The sequence below is a fragment of the Puma concolor genome, chromosome B4 (genome assembly GCF_028749965.1).
Source record: "Puma concolor isolate L17-30 chromosome B4, mPumCon1.1.hap2, whole genome shotgun sequence".
NCBI classification, from domain to species: Eukaryota; Metazoa; Chordata; class Mammalia; order Carnivora; family Felidae; genus Puma; species Puma concolor.
Window position 1 is genome coordinate 31,895,228 of NC_141673.1, and position 20,453 is coordinate 31,915,680.

The following is a 20,453-nucleotide window of genomic DNA, read 5'->3' on the forward strand; positions in this document are numbered from 1 at the left end:
TGCACTCTGTCAAAAATAACATTAAAAAAACAACAACAACAGAAAAGAAAAGGTGGTAGTGGAAAGCTCACAGAGTTTGGACAAATCTCTTTGACTTCTTATTTCTTATGTAACATAATAAGGTAAACCACTCAATCATCTTGCCAATCAGTGTTTCTTCATAAAAAGGGATTAATAACTGCTTATATTGTTGATACATATGGCATTTTATTTAGTAAGTGCTTATCATGGTATCTGGTACTTGGCAGGCACTCCTTTGATCTACTCAGTCCCTTCCATAGATCTTCAGAAAATATCACCATAAAAAATAACCTGTTTAGTACTCTCTTAAGGCAGTACTTAAGGTCACAATTGTTCTTTTATACACATAAAATAAAATTTATGTAAATCTATGCTTACTTCACTGGCACGATCCTCTCTTTATTTTTTATTCAGCTTACATTACATAAATCATTACTTTATTTGCCCAAATTTTAAATTCACCCAACCTTCCTTATTTTTCCTTTCTTTTAGCAGAACCTCGGCTTTGGATGTGTTCTACCATATATCTGCTTTGTATTTACCTGAGCAACAAAGCACTACTAGAGACAGTCCCAAAGCAGAACAGATCAGTATCATCAAAAATTCATGGTCAACTTCAAAATGATTCTTAAGACTGCTCAGAATTTCTAGGTTTCTTTGGTAGGCTCATTCCCACTCTCCTAGATTTTAAATCTTGATTACTTTAAACTTCTGATCCATGACATTTTCAGCAGGTGACTATACTTCCAAACATACAGAGAAAACTACACTCATAAAACAAGAATTCCTTGAATTCCCTGCTCCTATACCAACCAACATCCACATTCACATGTATTTCCATCCATTCTGAGATATAAGAGGCATCTTCATCTGTCTCAGGCCAAACCTGAGCTGTATCTACATGGCCCTTGCTCCGCACAAATCTCACAATTAGCCATCCCCTCATTTACTCAGCCACTTTCTAATCAAATGTATCGTTCCTATCCATATTTAAATATGCTCTTGTCTCCCCAATCTTAAACATGTCCTTTGACAACATATATTTACGTTACCATTATGCAACGTTACCATTCATTATGTACTTCAGGTGTAAATCAAGTTCCCACACTCTTATGAAAGCACTTTTATAGTGGGGGTATGAAGTAGCTCGTTTTAACCCCACTTAATCAACAATTCAAATCAATGAGTATGTTTTTGCAAATCAACCCATTATTGACATCCCCTGCTTCTAAAAGTCAGCCAACTGAGTACTCCAATGAAAGTGATTCTCCTACTTCTGAAGGTACACCAAATCTAGATCTTCATGCTTCCTCCAAGCTCTACATGAGATCAGTCTGTGATACTTGAAGTCGGCATAGTATTCTCTCACTTAGGTAGTAATAAATTCAAGTTTGCTCATCCTTTGAAATATTCAAAGTTGAGTTACCTTATGGGTTGGTTATCTACACTAGCAATCTTCACGTCCTTATCTCCTAATCAAATTTTTCCACAGAAATAAATTTCATTTAAGTAACTAATACACCAAAAGAGGTAAAATATGACTGATCTCACTTTTCTGCTTCACAGCATCTGTTAGTGATAACCATTCCATCTTCCTTAAAACATTTACTTACCTTTCTGTCCACTTGGTCTAGCTCCTATTTAGGTTCATTCTCTTCTACACAGTATCTAAATAGAGAAGGTCTTTTTTTTTTTATTTTTATTATTTTCTCAAGTTAATATACAGTGTGGTCATGGCTTCAGGAGTAGAACCTGGTGATTCATCTCTTACATCTGACACCCTGTGCTCATCTCGAAAAGTGCCCTCCTTATTGCCTGTTGCCCATTTAACACACTCCTCACCAACCTTCAGTTTGTTCTCTGTATTTAAGAGTCTCTTATGGTTTGCCACCCTCTCTGTTTTTATCTTATTTTTCCTTCCCTTCTCCTATGTTCATCTGTTAAGGTCCTCAAATTCTACATATAAGTGAAATCATAGGAGATCTTTCTCTGACTGACTTATTTTAAGCAGGCTCTGCACTCAGTGTGGAGCACAGCGTGGGGCTTGAACTCAGGATCCTGAGAACAAAATCTATATTGAGATCCAGAGTCAGATGCTTAACCAACTAAGGCACCTAGGTAAAGACCTACTTGTAGGTTTCTTTTCTTTTCACTCTATCTAGCCCCTTCAACTATCTACTGAGGAAGAATTAAGACCAAATACTCCAAGGCATTAATTATGTGTATGAATTATCTTCTATTCCATGCATCTACAATGGTAATAGCTGATTACTATCTTTGAGAACAGTGACAAAACCCCAGGTGAGAAACCTCTAAAATCGCCATAGACTTTCTTAATCATATCCTGGTTTCAATTACTATCTCTATGCCAATACTGCAATCAATTTTTTATGTGTAGCTTAGGCGTCTCCTCTGAACTCCAGGCACCAGGTGCTATTCAAATTCCCCACTAGGATCAAACTCAACAGATCAAAAAATAATAGTAAATATGATCTTTCTCCCAAACCCTATATTCTTTCAATTGTCTCTATATATCAGAGATTAGCTTCAAATTTTTCCAAAATGCCAATTCCCTGGTAATCGGGGCCTTGTATTTATCATATCCTCAGTGCCTAAAATGCTGCCTGGTACACAGATCACAACAAAAAACTTTTAGTGAATGACTAATCTAGTGACTGCAGCCAGGTATGATGTATTTGTAAAGTATTAGAAACACTTTCTGGCATGTAGCAAATGCTCAAGAAAATGTTAAAGATTATTATTGTCTTCAATAATTTAAAGGAAAACAAAACTGTTAGAAGTGACAGCAAAGTACGAAAATTACAAAGAAATACATCCTGAATAAGAAGACTCTGTACATAATCAGAGTCCTCTGAACATAGTAAAAAATAACTCATAGAATAATGAAGTCTTACTAATGAGAACTAAAGAGCTAATATGTTTCTAGCTGTCTACCTTACATGACATTCTTCTCTGTGTCAAGAACACAAAGTATATAACATGATCCATTTCCTCAAAAAAAGTGTATAATCTACTTGGATAAAGAAGTAGAAGATAATGATGCCAAAAGGGATGCTTCATGATTTCAGAGTTCCTACCAAATAGGGAAATTTATAACCAGTTTTTATTTTACATGCTGAATATATATGCCTGCATATGAAATTCTGATATATATTTAATAAATTAGGGTGATGCTGAATAAACAAAAATACTGTTTCTAAGAAGATGCTTTGACAAATTAAAGGTGGTCTTTAAATCAACTGAATGTTGTATCAATTGAAAAATTAAGAAAGTTTTCTTACCATTAAAACAGTCTTGGAGGAATCACCAGGGTATCTGAGACTGAATACCCCCAAAGCCCCCAAAAAGCAAAAGAAAATAAATGTGGCAAGATTTCGAATATCTAGAAATGATTCTATAAGTGGTATTGTTCCCATGGTCCAATCACAGCACAGTTCTGAAGGATTTAATAGAAGCCAAGCATTCAAGGGAAGGAGGTAGTTAAAAGTTAGCTGCCTTGTAGGAGTTGGGCTTACAGCAGCTGGGTTATCAAATCTGTAAAAAGATTAAAAAAAAAAGTTATTTAATCTAAAACACGTTTCAAACACAAAATTAATATGTAACATATAAATAAAATACCAAAAAGCAGTATTTCATATGTAATCTCACTTAAAATGACAAAGTATTTTTTATGAATACCTCAGTCCTCACTGGAGTTCAAAATGTCCAACCCTTATGAAATATCTAGTTGAGAATCTATGAGGAATGGTTGGAAGGGCAACTAGATCAGACATGTGTACCCTGCAGAAGTGCTTTCATTAAATTATAACCTGATTAAAAGTAAAAAGAACATTTTAATAGACTCGTTGTAGGTGCTGTACGAGTGCTTTGGAGAACACTAACCAATATTTTCTTCTGCATGAGATGCTTCTTTCAGCACTAAATGCTAATAAAAATTATGCTTCCTAGAAAGAAAGGTTTTCTTTTGTCATGGACAGAAAAAACTGTATCACCTATGAGCTTTTCCTCTTTGCTTAGACTTTTAGGAAGCTGAAACCAAATTTCAGTATAGAATAGTAGCTGTATTTCCCTATGTAACATTTTATTTGTGTTCTACTTTTTCTCCTACTATATACTAACATAAGCTTATACTTTTTTTTCCAAGTTTTTATTTAAATTCTAGTTAACATACATGGTAAAACATATGTGGTTTCTGTGTAGAATTTAGTGATCCATCACTTATATATAACTTACATATAACATATATAACTTATATATATAAGTGCTATCCCATGTGCCCTCCTTAATGCCCATCACCCATTTAGCCCATCCCCCACCCACCTCCCTCCATCAACCTTCAGTTTCTTCTCTATAGTTAAGAGTCTCTTACAGTTTGCTTATATCCTATTTTATATTAGTCCAGGCCACGATATATTACATGTATGTTTCATTAATTCAGTCTGCTTCTTGCAAACTAAGTCAAACCATAGTCAAATCATTTTTTAAGTATATTTCAAATGAATGGCTTCAGATACTCATTTCTTTAGGCTACATTCAAAATTTTATTGGTTTTGTTAATATTAGTGTTTAAAAGCCCAATTTGTCATTTTATAATGAATGAGTTAATAAAAAAAATCAACCTCTACCATTTATTTGACTTGGTCTTCTTAAAAATTCAAATGGCTGGGAAACAGTAAATACTATTTAAACAAATAACATCATTTTTAAAACTTTCATATTTGAATGTCTACATATATGAAAAATAACAAATCTTGAGTCAAGGCTTGAATTATCAAATAACGAACAGAACTGAACACAAGGCTGTCTTTTTTCCTATAATCCACTATTCGAAGTTCAGTTTTATAATTAATAGTTTATTTAGAATAGCTGATTTAATAACTGTACTATAGAAAAAGAACATGTGGCAAAGCATGTGAAACCATATTATAGTCAACTTCACCGATAATTTAATACAAGAAATTTATATATACGCATACTTTTAAATGCTTATATTTGGAAAATATATATTTATATGTAATATAATCCATATAGCAATCCACACATACACAAAATACATTAATACATATAAACCACATTATCATACTACAGAAATGGAGATAAAAACAGTTGATGCAAATTCTCTAAAAGGAATAAAAACAGTAACACTGAATATGAGGGTAAAGAAGGAAATATAAAATATTTACAGTTTAATCTCTTTTCCATATTTTACTATTTAAATAAGTTGGTTCAGTTTACCACAGCTAGACTCAGAAGTAAAAATTCATAAAATTAGAAAGTAATTATTCTTCAAAGAAAAAAATGCTACTGAAAGGAATATTGCGTGGAAATGTTAAAAGATCTTGCATGTAACGTTAGTCACTTAAATAAAATTGGGTAAGAAACTAGTATAAATTTCATTTTATTTTTTTTTAACTTTTTTCTTTTTTTGAGAGAGAGTGTGAGTTGGGGAGGGGCAGAGAGAGAGGGAGAGAGAGAGAGAGGGAGAGAGAGGGAGAGGGAGAGGGAGAGAGAGAGAGAGAGAGAGAGAGAGAGAGAGAATCCCAAGCAGGTTCTGCAATGTTAGGGCAGAGCCCCAATGCAGGATTCAATCTCACAAACCATGAGATCATGACCTGAGTCGAAATTGAGAATTAGATGCTTAACCGACAGAGTCACCCAGGTGCCCCTATAAATTTCATTATAAATTTTACCCTGAAAAAGGTGAAATGGGAAAATGCTAAATGTTAGAGCAGGAAAACAAGATATGTAGACTGTTAAATTCAGTATAACTTTTGCTTCTAGTCTTTTTTTTTTAATTTTTTTTAATGTTTTTATTTTATTTTTGAGAGAGAGACACAGAGTGCTAGTGGGGGGAGGGGCAGGGAGAGAACGAGACACAGAATCCAAAGCAGGCTCCAGGCTCTGAGCTATCAGCAGAAAGCCTGATGTGGGGCTCGAACTCACGGACGGTGAGATCATGACCTGAGCTGAAGTCGGACACCCAACTGACTGAGCCGCCCAGGCGCCCCTTTTTGCTTCTAGTCTTAAAGGAGAGAAGAACTGGACAAGACATAACACAGTTGGGTATCAGGCAAAGAAAGACAATGATACCCAAGAGAAGGAAAACAAATGAGGGAAACCCTACCTGGAAAGTTCAATACTTGGATACAGTTCTTAGTCTGTGGAGCATTGAGGGAGAACCCAGTGGAGCCTAGGAGTATCCCTGAGTTGTGAAGATGGAGCTGGGATCCCTAGGAGCCCAAGTCGATAGAGTCAGTGGGGGAGAATACCAGAGAGAAGAAAGCTGCTGACAAAGAGAACTCAGATCTGTAGAGGGTCTCCTTCCAGTCTGTAGTACTGATCAGAACCAATCAGCATATATATATGGAAATACTCAAGGTCAGTGTAGTGGGTTGAACCATGTCTCTCAAACATTCATGTCTATCCAGAACCTCAGATTTTTTTCCTTATTTGGAAATAGGTTCTTTGCCAATGTAATTAGTCAAGTTAGGATGAGGTCACACTGGATTAGGGTGAGCCTTAAACCAAATGTATAATCACTGCAGTGATACAGCAACACACCAAGGAATGCCAAAGACTGCTAGCAACCACTAGAAGCTACTAGGAAAGAGGCATGGAACAGACTTCTTCCTGAGAGTCTTCAGAAGGAACCAACTATGCCTGACACAGTTTGGACTGTGGCCTCCATCACTGTAAGAGAATAAATTTCTGCTGCTTTAAGCTACCCAGTTTCTGCTAATTTGTTACAGCAGCAGGAAAAATAATAGAAATAGGAAACTACCTCTCAAACGAATTAGATAAAAATTCTCAAATGCCATACAGAGCTGGGAACAGTTCCTCAGCAGCCAGAATAAAAGCTCTCATAAGTCACAGTCTATCAGACAGAATCAGTAGTGGAAGAAAATTACCTCTATCATAAATGCTGCTGTGGTCTCATATAACAAAGCTTAAGAGCAAGACTAGAAGATGAAACATCTCTCAAATAACTTAAATGCATCCCAAAATAAAGCTCTAAAATATTTATAGGAATATATTAAAGTAAAACTCACATATGGCATCTACTAAAAAGTTACTGGGCATGTGAAAAAGTAGAAACATATAATCTATGAAGAGAAAAATTATTCAATCTAAACTAAGAAATGACACACACAAGAAAATTAGTAGATGAAGACATTAAAGTACTAGAACATGTAAAGACATGAAACATAGAAAAAAGGCTTAAACAGAATTTCTAGAGATGAAAACTGTCTGAAATGAAAAAACTAGAAAAAATTAAAGGGAGACTCGACATTGCATAAAAAAGACCAGTGAACTTGAATGCAAAGCAGAAGAAACTACCAAAATGAAAACGGAGAAAATAGTTTTGGGAGGGGAATAAACAGAGCATTAGTGTGACAACTTCAAAAGGCCTAATTTACATGTAATTGGGGTCCTAGAAGAATAGAAACAAATTTCAATGAGTAATGGCTAAAACATTTCCAAAATTTACATACTAAAACACATAGATTCTAAACTCAGTTAACCTAAGCACAGTGCACATGAAAATAAAAGTAAGGGTAACCAGAAGTTTGTATCATTTGACCACCTTCACCCAAATTTTGTTATATGATAAGTATGTCCTACAGTAGTAATATGCAGCATGGGGACTACAGTTAATAATACCATATTACATATTTGAAAGCTGCAAAGAAAGTAGATTGTAAAAGTTTTCATCACAAGAAAAAAATTCTCTGTAATTATGTGTGGTGATGGATGTTAAGTAAATTTATTGTGATAATTTCTCAACACGCATATACTAAATCATGACACTGTATACCTAAAATTCATATAGTGTTATAGATCAGTTATGTCTCAATTTAAAAAATAAAATAAAAAGAGAAACAATGGTGAGGAGAAAATAATAAAAGCAGGCATAGAGAAAAAGACACACTATATGCAGAAGCACAAAAATAAAGATGACAGAGGTTTTCCCAGTAAAAACAATGCAAGCTAGAAAATAGTAGAGCAACATTTTTAGAGTGCTGAATGCAAAACAGTCAGTGTAGAATTCTAAACTCAGGGAAAATATTTTTCAAAAACAAAGGTAAAATAAAGATATTTTTATATACAAAAGCTAAAACAATTTGGCATCAACAGACCTACAGGTCAAGAAATGATAAAGTCCTTTAGTCACAAACAAAAATGGTACAATACGAAAATCACATTAAATGTAAATGGCTGAAACACCTCATTTAAAAAACAGATTATCTGATCAAACAAAAAAGGAAGACTCAATTATATGCAGCCTGTAAGATATCAATTTCAAAGATACTGATAGTAGTGCCTGGATGGCTCAGTTGATTAAGTGTTCGACTCTTGATTTCAGCTCAGGTCATGATCTCATGGTTTGTGGGATTGAGACCTGCCCTGGGCTCTGTGCTGACAGTTCAAAGCTTGCTTGGAATTTTCTTTCTCCCTCTCTCTGTCTCTCCCTGCTCTCTCAAAATAAAAAAAAAGATATTGATAGATAAAAAGTAAAAAGATGGAAAAAGATAAACCATGTAACTCTAACAAAAGAGATATAAAGTGAATTTCTGAGTAAAGATTATTACTAAGGATAAAGAAACTCATTAATAAAGGTAAAGGGATTAATTCATCAAGACATTATAATCCTAGATGTTAACCACTTGAAAATAGAGCTTTAAAACACATGAAGTAAAAACTACAAGAAGAAATAGACCAATCTACAATTATAGTCAAAGATTTCAACATCCTCTACTTAATAATAGAACAAGTAGATAAAAATCACTTAAACTATATAAGACATCACTTAATAACCAATTAAGTTAAAATAGGTTAAATTTTCATTAGGTTAAAATCATTATTTTCATTCATTGGTTTCATGAGTGTACTCAATATGTCAAAATTTACTAATTTGTACATTATAAATATATGCAGGTTTTAAAAAAATATTAATTATACAAAAAGCTGTTAAAAAAAACTTCAATGTAGGGGCGCCTGGGTGGCTTAGTCATTTAGCAGCCAACTCTTAATTTCAGCTCAGGTCGTGATCTCATGATTCATGAGATTGAGCCCCACATTGGGCTCTGTGCTGACAGCGTGGAGCCTACTTGGAATTCTCTCACCCTCTCTCTCTGCTCCTCCCTTGCTTGTGCTGTTTTTACTCTCTCTCTAAATAAATAAATAAATAAATAAATAAACAAACATGAAAAAAGAAAAAAAACTCAATGTAAATCAAACACTTCTATTATAATCACTGAACATCAAGAGTTAAAGAAAGGATGAAAACAAAACAAAACAAAACAAAAACAAAAACAAAAACAAAAAAAAGAACCAGAATTTCCATACCTGGTGAATACTGGAAGTTGGGACTGAATGACCTGGACTCTAATCACAACAAGTAATAGTGTACTGAACATCAAAACAATGAGTTTTATTAGTGTCTGCAGCATAGAAAATGGAATATTACTCTTCCCACGGAAAAACTGTCTGGCAGTAGTACATAATAATGGCAAAGTATACTGCAAAAGGAAAAAAAAAGTTTTAAATAACAATATACTACAACGTTTTCAACAATGCAATACATTCAAAATGCAAGATTAGATATAAATTGACTGTAATTATAAAATCAGTATGGAGCAATGTGTGGAACTGATAAGGAATAAAACTGAGTCCAATAATCTTACCCAATAATGAATCATATTGGACGGTATTACTGTGTACATTTCCAAATTACCTAATGGTTCCATTATTAAAACTGAAACAACAGTCTTAAAAAACTGAAGGAGTTATAAAATGTTAAGTAATTTTCAGTGGCTACGAGGACAAAATATGCCAGTTTCTTGCAAATTTTTGGTAACATTATTGGTAAAGAGAATAATTTATAATGACACATTTAGAAACCAAGTTTATTATCATCAAATTCAAATAGGATAAAAGATAACAATAAAAATTTTATTTCTCCTTACCCCTTGGGCAATAAATACTTCATACACACAGCAAATTCCCACAACTGTTATTCCTTGTTCTTTACACAATGTTGCAACAGCAACTAAAACCACTGTCAAAGCAATTGGAGTCCATACTGCAATTTAAGAACAGAAAAATATAAACTACACAAAACAATTTTACAGTATCATAAATGAATATTTTAAGTTACACAACTGCTGGACATTACTAAAAAACTCATGATTCTATATTCACATTTGTGTTATTTCCCATTAACCTATACTTCATATTTCAAAATGTATTTAAATGTTGTGATTTTATATACCCAAAACAAAACATCGAAATGTATAACTTAAACTAAAAAATTTTTGTAGAGAGGAAAATTATCTAATGAAATGTTTTTAAAAAGTTTATTTAGTTTGAGAGAGAGAGACAGCATGCACGCATGCATGCACGCACACAGGGAGGGGCGGCGGGGGGGAGAGGGGGGGAGAATCCCAAGCAGGCTCCCTGCTGTCAGCACAGAGCCCAAAGCTGGGCTCAATCTCAGGAACCCTGAGATCATGACCTGAGCTGAAATCAAGAGTCAAATACTTAACCGACTTAGCCACCCAGGCGCCCTGAAATACTAATTTTTAAAACAAAGGTAGGGTGGCCAAATTGGAGAAGGGAAGCTTAAAGGCTGGAGTGTTGTGATTAATGAACCATGTATGTGAAATGAAGGCAAATTCTTTAAATTATTACACAGACATCTATATGTTTTATTATATCTGTCATTTATTAAAAACTTCAAACTGAAAACTACTAAGCAAAGTAGAATAACATTCTTATTTTAAAGAGTATAAAAACTGAAACAGATAAATAGAATTTAAATTAATATTATTCTTTTAAAAAATCTGCATTAGAGGGCACCTGGGTGGCTCAGTCAGTTAAGTGTCAAACTCTTGGTTTCAGCTCAGGTCATGATCTCACGGCTTTGTGGGTTCGAGCCCTGCATTGGGCTGTGCTGGTAGTGTTCCTCTCTCTCTCTGCCCCTCCCCTTCTTGCACTCTCTCTCAGGATATATATACACATACATATATATGTACATATATATATATATATATATATATATACTTAAAAATACTATCAATAGAATATTCATAAGTCCTACTTAAATAGAAAACCTACTTCATCAACTTTAAGCAATAACAACTAGTTAGTAGTAATAATTTGATTCAAGAAGAATGAATTTTGAGAATAATTCCATATCTACTAACTTGCTTTATGACTTTGAACAAGTTTTCTGAGCTTAAGTTTTCCTACTGTAAAATATGACCTCCAATTCTTTTCAAGTTAAAAAAGCATATTGCAGTATAATTGTGTGACCTCAGGTTTATTTATTAAGAACATTAATCAGAGCAAAATCTCAAATAATTGACTTAAATCCAAGTATAAATAGAAAAATAATTCATGAGTTTGATATATCCTCTTTTGTTGTTGGGCTTACTCCAGAAATTCATTTATTTTTGAAATTGTTTTCAACTTTAAAATACTCTACTGATTAAAATTACTGAAAGAAAAACAAAAAACCTTCAAATACTATTGGAGATACCCAGTAAAACAGTATTCCTTTCCTAAAAAAAAAAAAAAAAAAAAAAAAAAAAAAAAATCTCATATTCTAGTCAGATCAAAACCATCAATACAAAAGTACATTATACCAAGGAATGAAACATAATGCTAAATTCCATAAGAAATTCATACAGGAAAGAAATCAGTAGATGATTATTTACAAAACAAGCTGAACCTAAAGTTGAACCTTGAAGATATATACATAGAAAAACTGGGGAAGAGGTATGCATGCATAGAGAGGAGGAGGGAATAAGGTTAGCAAATGAATGATACAGAGAATAGTATGAATGGAAGGGTATGAATATAATAAAAATTAGTGGGAAATAACGGCCTTGAAAAGATATTTAAAACAATATATCAAATGGCTTGTATAGCCAGTTTAGCATATATTATTTGAGTCTCAAAATCACTCTACTGTGATATAAGGGAAGATGTAATCATGTGCATTTTTAAGATGAAGAAAGAATTTTAGAGGTCCAAAAAACAGTCATGCACAATAAAGAAATCAGGACTTTAACTTGGTTCTTCTGACATTAAATTCAGAGCTTCTCCTAGTTTGTAATTCCACTCCAAGACAGAAAGCAAACAGCTGCATTCTGTAATGCTGGATTCAATCTCAGCAACTAACAGCTCTAATAAAGGCAAAAGCTTTATTGAAACCAGTCACTTCAGTTCTTCAATTTTTGGTGATTACATTACTGTATGAACACATACTTTGATTTTATAAATAGATCTCTGGGGTTAAAGTTAACCATGTGTAATTTTGTCCAAAACAATCCCCCTGCTAGATACACTAACAACACTTAAAAATATACACGTATAAATACAGAATCCATTTCAATCATTAAAATTCATTCCAATTTCAAAATATAGGTTTCTAAACTGAATTTTACATGTATAAAGATACAAACCTTTAGCAATCACATATATTCAAATAGTTATTTTAAGTATCTACTACATTTTGTGGAGGAGAAAGATAATAGTCATATAAACAAGATTTATCTGTTAACTGATGATCTAAGTGTTAATAAAGAAAAACAGAAGGTGAAGGGAAATAGAAAGGAATGGGAAGATGAGTGGTGCTGCTAATGGCATCTGAGCAGAAACCCAAAGTAACAGAAAGAAGCAAAGGCCCTGAGGTGGATCATGCTTTCAAAATGGGTGTGGGTCATGAATAACCTAGAATTTAAAGTGATCAAATAATTACAAATTGGAAACCTTTGCAAGGACACATATGTTAAATAGTGAATACAAAAGATGATGACAAATCTGTTTATGGTCTCAAGTATAAAATTATGTAATGTGGAATAGGACTATGGGAGTTATTTGGACAGAGAGAGGTCCAAAGCAGGTTCAGCACTTTTTTTAATTATAATTTAATCGCTGACTTGGTCATTTGCTCAACAAGTATATACTGAACACCTACTGTATACCAGGAACTCCATTCCAGGAAATGGAGATAGAAACCTACCTATATTACAAATCTAAGACAACACTAAAGGTGTTTGGCTAAATCACTTATTTGTTGAAACTTAGTTTCCGTTAATATAAAATTAGGCCCCTTATCATCAGTACTTTGGGTTTATAGTGAGAAAATTCTCCAATGATGTAGGGAAAAAAAAAATAGAGTTAAAGTTTAGATCAACCAAATACAGGTTACTATTATGTAAAACCTCTTTCAGGTCTACTGTTCACACAAATCATTTTTATTGCCTGGAACTTGTTTTCTGATAATACCTGGCATAACTAGGATTAATGAGCTAATGTGTACAAAGCATTTTCCAGGGTGGGCCACATGGTAGGGACTCCATAAATAGCTGAACTATGATCAACACCTAATAAAAGTTATATTCTAATAGGCTTTCAACTTTATCTAAACAATACAATTCATGGCCTTCACAGGTGTTATTACAGAAAGACAACTGAAGTATTAGTACTTGTATCTTTGATAGGTAACAACAGATGGAACTAGGAATGACTCTAAAACTCCTATACTCTAGGGTAAATTTTTTAAGTTAAATTAAATACAGAATCTGTTAGTTATGATAAAATATAAACTGCATACAAAAATAATTTTTACTATTGACAATGTTGCATATCATGTTCGTATGTCCATACGTGCTGAAATAGTAATATATAAAGATAAACCCAAGTGTGGCATATATTTTATAACAAATAGAGTAAGTAAAAATTACTTAGCAAGTTTTATATCTATAGAAAAAAAAATTAAACGTTAGACACTTACCTATGGAATTATCTGGTCCTTTTGATTTGGTATATGACAAAAATGCAGCTAGAAAAAAGATAGATGACAAAAGTTCTGCTCTTCCTACAACACCGGTTACCTAAAAAGGGAAAGGGAGAGGAGTTCATATTAATGAAGAGCCTCTTGAAAATTTAACTACCATATATAATAGGAACAGCACTTTAGAAATTAAATTGCCATAATTTTTCAAGCATATTTCAGTTTCTTAGACATTCTTTGAGTGCCCTCGTGTGGTGAATCTGTGTATCTTCCATAAAAATATATTTTCCAGTGACTCTACAATAGTTCTATTATCATCACTATTTTGAAATAATTACAGACCCACAGGGAGTTGCAAAAATAGATACAGAGAAGTCCTGTGTACGGTTTACCCAGCTTCCATCAACAGTAACATCTTATATAATATTAGTACAATATCTAGAGTAGGTCTTAATTAAAAAAAACAAAAAACCTAAGACCTTACATATTTTCTTAAAATACAAGTGTTCTTAAAATATAAAAACATCATAAATTCAGTAAGGTCTATCTCAAAATAAACTTATAAACTAAAGACAATGAACTTTAAAAAGCCCTTTTAAATTCTAAAAAATTAAAATATAAAACCCTCAAACCTCTTCCTTTAAAGTATGCCTGAGTGCCTGAATCAGTTAAGCGTTAACTCCTGATTTCAGCTCAGGTCATGATCTCTGCTGTCAGCATAGAGCGTGCATGGGATTCTCTCTCTCCCTCTCAAAACAAATAAACTTAAAAAAAAGAAAAAAAAGAGGCCAGTATATAAAAAGTTTGGGGGCGCCTAGGGGGCTCAGTCAGTTAAGCATTGACCCCTGATTTCGGCTCAGGTCATGATCTCTGCTGACAGTGTGCAGCCTGCTTAGGATTCTCTCTCTGCCTTTGTCCTACTTATACTCTCTCTCAAAATAAATAAACTTAAAAACAAAGTACTCTCGTGACACCTGGGTGGTTCAGTTGGTTAAGCGTCAACTTTGGCTCAGGTCATGATCTCATGGTCTATGAGTTCAAGCCCCACATCGGGCTCTGTGCTGACAGCTCCAAGCCTGGAGCCTGCTTCGGATGCTGTGTCTCCCTCTCTCTCTGCCCCTCCCTGGCTCATGCTCTGTCTGTCTCAAAAATAAACAAACACTTAAAAAAATTTTTTTAAATAAATAAAAAATTAAAAAAAGAAAAAAAAGTACTTTGAATTCACTGTAGAATTTAAAACAACCTATCATTTTTATAAACATATGGAAAAATATCTGTTCAATTAGACATAAAAAGGTTCAAGACAGTGAGAGACACACACACCCCTTCTAATACACACAGACATTCAAACACTTGGAGTTTAAACATACACATTTTTTTTGCTTACAACCAAAAGCTCATAACAAAGCAATCGAACAGAGTTCTCTTTGCTCTGTTGTGCGCAGTTTTGGGGTTTCACGGTTTTCAAGAAAAATAAAGTTATAGTTTAAGTATGTCTTAGGAGGTACTGGCTGACAGACATATTGGCAACAGCAGAGACAGCTAACAATTTTGAAACACATGGCAAGAGACAACATGAAAGTACTGGGTATCATCATTTGTTAGGATGTGTTTATGTTTACATATATTTTGATATATTTTCATCCTTTACTTAAATTTGCCTTACTAAATATTTCCTATCCTTTGAAACAACAATGCCAAGTTGACAAATATTTTATATCTATATTCATAAAAAAATTAGCAAAAAAGACCTATATTCATTTATATTTTACATTACTAATCTTGAGCAATTATATCTTATACCCTTAAATAATAAATGCTTGTTTCAAAACTTCTTTTAAATTTAAAAATTTTATGTAGCCTAGAAAGTTAAGACTTACACTAATTAAAAAATCTTCAAATATTTGATTTAAAGCCACAGTTAAATTTTTTCTTAAAAACATATACCATTATAATCATTATGTAGGCTCTGCTAAAAAAAAAAAAAAAGAAAGAAAAAAATTGATTCACAGTTTTACTTACTGCTTCTGTGTGTATTGGATGCACTGCAAAAAGTAGAGAAGCAATGACACTACTCCTGTTGTCCAGAAAAAGTTTGCAGACTTTAAGAAATATCACACTAACCACAGCATGAAAAATCATATTTAGGAGATGATATGACATTGGTTTCAGCTCACTAAACAGATAATTTAAGCGAAATGTCAATACTGTTAAGGGACGGTAAGACTTGTGGCTTCTCTCCTGAAAGGAAAAAAACAATCATCATCATTAAAGTACCATGGTCCTTCAGGGCACACAAACTAATTGCTGTATTTACTGTTGAAACTAGCAATAAAATAATGAAATGAATGCTCCAAGGATAACACAAACATAAAATATAGCTTTATAAGCTGTGTTTTCCTATTTCCTTAGTCCCACAACAAGGCAATTTCCTCTCCTAAATATAATGAAGAATCAACAGCAGAGGAAGAACATTTGACTTTTAACCCTCTTTAACACACAAATTCAAAAAAGAAAAAAATAGGGGCACCTGGGTGGCTCAGTTGGTTGAGTGTCCGACTCCTGATTTCAGCTCAGGTCATGATACCAGAGTTGTGGGATCAAGTCCTGCATCAGGCTCTGCACTGAGGGGTGGAGCCTACCTAAGGTTCTCTTTCTCTGCCCCACTCTGTCCCTCCCCCCACTCTTGTGTGCTCTCTAAAAATAAAAATATAAAATAAAATATAAAATAAAAATATAATAGCACTGATCAAATTAGACCAAAAGATTCCTTCCAAAGCCTATATCCCCATCTATACCAATACCAGCATTTATATAACTGCTGGCTAGCTCTTCAAAAGGAAATATAAGAATTAAATGTTTACCAGCACAGTTTAAACGGTGAACTCTCAAAATGATACTGTCTAGTTGTTCTATGAAAAATACCTTTGTAATGTATACACCTGAATATATTAAGCCAAAAACTCACTAAATACTACACAGAGGATAATACAAAAGCAAAAACTTTCTTAGAGAACAGAAAACTTTGTTATGATAGTCTCTACTGGCAAGATAACAAATTTTATGTGAAGTTGCTGAATTTCTTTACAAACTGTAAGGTTGACTTAACCAGAAAAGTTTTACTGTAAGACAAAATTAAAGCCGATTTAAGAATAAAACATAGGTCAAAACCACATAAAATATTATCCTAGCTATTTTTAAAAATTTTAGCTCAGGAAGATGGCGGTGTAGGAGGACGCTGGGCTCATCGTGTCCTGCTGATCACTTAGATAGATTCCACCTACACCTGCCTAAATAACCCAGAAAACCGCCAGAGGACTAGTAGAACGGATTCTCTGGAGCCAAGCACAGACAAGAGGCCCACGGAAGAGGGTAGGAAGGGCGGCGAGGTGGTGCGTGCTACATGGACTGACGGGAGGCAGCTGGGGCGGAGGGGTGGCCCGCCGGCCAAACAGAGTCCCCAAGTCTGGCTGGCAAAAGCGGAGGAGCCAGTCGGAGTGTGTTCTGACAGCAAGAGGGACTTGACATCTGGAAGGTTATAAGTTAACAGCTCTGCATGGAAAGCTGGAAGGCTGGAGGAAAACAGGAAGGAGAGTTGTTGAGCCCCTGAGGCGCTCACCAGGGCCATCTCCCTCGCCCACCCCCCAGCCGAAATCCCAAAGGGAACCAGTTCCCGCCAGGTAACTTGCTTGCACTGTGAAACACCCAATGCTGTCCTTCTGCGGATCCATCCCTCCGGCAGCGGCAGCGGGGTCTGACGTGCTGCAGGGCCCCTCCCATAGCAGATCATCAAAGGATAAGCTAGCTGAGACTGCCCCTCCTGCCCCTGTGCACCTTGCCTACCCACCCCAGCTAATATGCCAGATCCTCAGCACCACAAGCCTGGCAGTATGCAAGTAGCCCAGATGGACCACGCCACCCCACAGTGAATCCCACCCCTAGGAAAGGGGAAGAGAAGGTACACACCAGTCTGACTGTGGCCCCAGCAGTGGGCTGGGGGCAGACATCAGGTCTGACTGCGGCCCCGCCCACCAACACAAGTTATTCAAGACAGCACAGGGGAAGCGCCCCGCAGTCCCGCACCACTCCAGGGACTATCCAAAATGACGAAACGGAAGATTTCCCCTCAAAAGAACCTCCAGGAAATAACGACTGCTAATGAACTGATCAAAAAGGATTTAAACAATATAACAGAAAGTGAATTTAGCATAACAGTCATAAAATTAATCGCTGGGCTTGAAAACAGTATACAGGACAGCAGAGAATCTCTTGCTACAGAGATCAAGGGACTAAGGAACAGTCAGGAGGAGCTAAAAAATGCTATTAATGAACTGCAAAATAAAATGGAGATGACCACGGCTCGGATTGAAGAGCCAGAGGAGAGAATAGATGAACTAGAAGATAAAATTATGGAAAAAGAAGAACCTGAGAAAAAGAGATAAAAAAAAATCCAGGAGTATGAGGGGGAAATTAGTGAACTAAGTGATGCACTAAAGAGAAATAATCTACGCATAATTGGTATTCCAGAGGAGGAAGAGAGAGGGAAAGGTGCTGAAGGTGTACTTGAAGAAATCATAGCTGAGAACGTCCCTGATCTGGGGAAGGAAAAAGGCACTGAAATCCAAGAGGCACAGAGAACTCCCTTTAGACGTAACTTGAATCGATCTTCTGCACGACATATCATAGTGAAACTGGCAAAATACAAGGATAAAGAGAAAATTCTGAAAGCAGCTAGGGATAAACGTGCTCTAACATATAAAGGGAGACCAATAAGACTCCTGACAGATCTCTCTACTGAAACTTGGCAGGCCAGAAAGGAATGGCAGGAAATTTTCAATGTGATGAACAGAAAAAATATGCAGCCAAGAATCCTTTATCCAGCAAGTCTGTCATTTAGAATAGAAGGAGAGATAAAGGTCTTCCCAAAGAAACAAAAACCGAAGGAATTCGTCACCACTAAACCAGCCTTACAGAGATCCTAAGGGGGATCCTGTGACACAAAGTAGCAGAGACATCGCTACAAGCATGAAACCTACAGACATCACAATGACTCTAAACCCATATCTTTCTATAATAACACTGAACGTAAATGGACTAAATGTGCCAACCAAAAGACATAGGGTATCAGAATGGATAAAAAAACAAGATGCATCTATTTGCTGTCTAAAAGAGACTCATTTTAGACCTGAGGACACCTTCAGATTGAAAGTGAGGGGATGGAGAACTATTAATCATGCTACTGGAAGTCAAAAGAAAGCTGGAGTAGCCATACTTATATCAGACAAACTAGAGTTTAAATTAAAGGCTGTAACAAGAGATGAAGGAGGGCATTATATGATAATTACAGGATCTATCCCTCAGGGAGAGCTAACAATTATAAACGTCTATGCACCAAATACAGGAGCCCCCAAATATATAAAACAATTACTCACAAACATAAACAACCTTATTGATAGAATGGGGTAATTGCAGGGGACTTTAACACTCCACTTACAGAAATGAGTAGATCATCTAGACACACAATCAATAAAGAAACAAGGGCCCTGAATGATACATTGGATCAGATGGACTTGACAGATATATTCAGAACTCTGCATCCCAAAGCAACAGAATATACTTTCTTCTCGAGTGCACATGGAACGTTCCCCAAGATAGATCACATACTGGGTCACAAAACAGCCCTTCATAAGTATACAAGAATTGAGATCATACCATGCATACTTTCAGACCACAATGCTATGAAGCTTGAAATCAACCACAGGAAAGAGTCTGGAAAACCTCCAAAAGCATGGAGGTTAAAGAACACCCTACTAAAGAATGAGTGGGTCAACCAGGCAATTAGAGAAGAAATTAAAAAATATATGGAAACGAAAATGAAAATACAACAATCCAAATGCTTTGGGATGCAGCGAAGGCAGTCCTGAGAGGAAAATACATTGCAATCCAGGCCTATCTCAAGAAACAAGAAAAATCCCAGATACAAAATCTAACAGCACACTTAAAGGAAATAGAAGCAGAACAGCAAAGACACCCCAAACCCAGCAGAAGAAGAGAAATAATAAATATCAGAGCAGAAATACACAATATAGAACCTAAAAAAGCTGTAGAGCAGATCAATGAAACCAAGAGTTGGTTTTTTGAAAAAATAAACAAAGTTGATAAACCTCTAGCCAGGCTTCTCAAAAAGAAAAGGGAGATGGCCCAAATAGATAAAATCATGAATGAAAATGGAATTGTTAAGACCAATCCCTCAGAGATACAAGCAATTATCAGGGAATACTATGAAAAATTATATGCCAACAACCTGGACAACCTGGAAGAAATGGACAAATTCCTAAACACCCACACTCTTCCAAAAATCAATCAGGAGGAAATAGAAAGCAATGAAGAAATTGAATCCGTTATCAAAAATCTCCCAACAAATAAGAGTCCAGGACCAGACGGCTTCCCGGGGGCATTCTACGACATTTAAAGCAGAGATAATACCTATCCTCAAGCTGTTTCAAGAAATAGAAAGGGAAGGAAAACTTCCAGACTCATTCTATGAAGCTAGTATTACTTTGATTCCTAAACCAGACAGAGACCCAGTAGAAAAAGAGACTACAGG

General features: G+C 35.1%; 1 protein-coding gene across 1 annotated transcript in view; it reads right to left on the minus strand.

Annotated features, from left to right (window-relative positions):
• Positions 1–20,453, minus strand: part of TMTC3 (transmembrane O-mannosyltransferase targeting cadherins 3) — a 55,366-nt gene that overhangs the window by 18,118 nt on the left and 16,795 nt on the right. Inside the window, exons 3-7 of the mRNA XM_025926833.2 lie at positions 15,869–16,087; positions 13,847–13,946; positions 10,011–10,126; positions 9,391–9,563; positions 3,324–3,576 (exon numbers count right to left, since the gene is read on the minus strand). Coding sequence (XP_025782618.1) covers positions 3,324–3,576; positions 9,391–9,563; positions 10,011–10,126; positions 13,847–13,946; positions 15,869–16,087 — 861 coding nt within the window. The remainder of the gene's footprint in view (positions 1–3,323; positions 3,577–9,390; positions 9,564–10,010; positions 10,127–13,846; positions 13,947–15,868; positions 16,088–20,453) is intronic.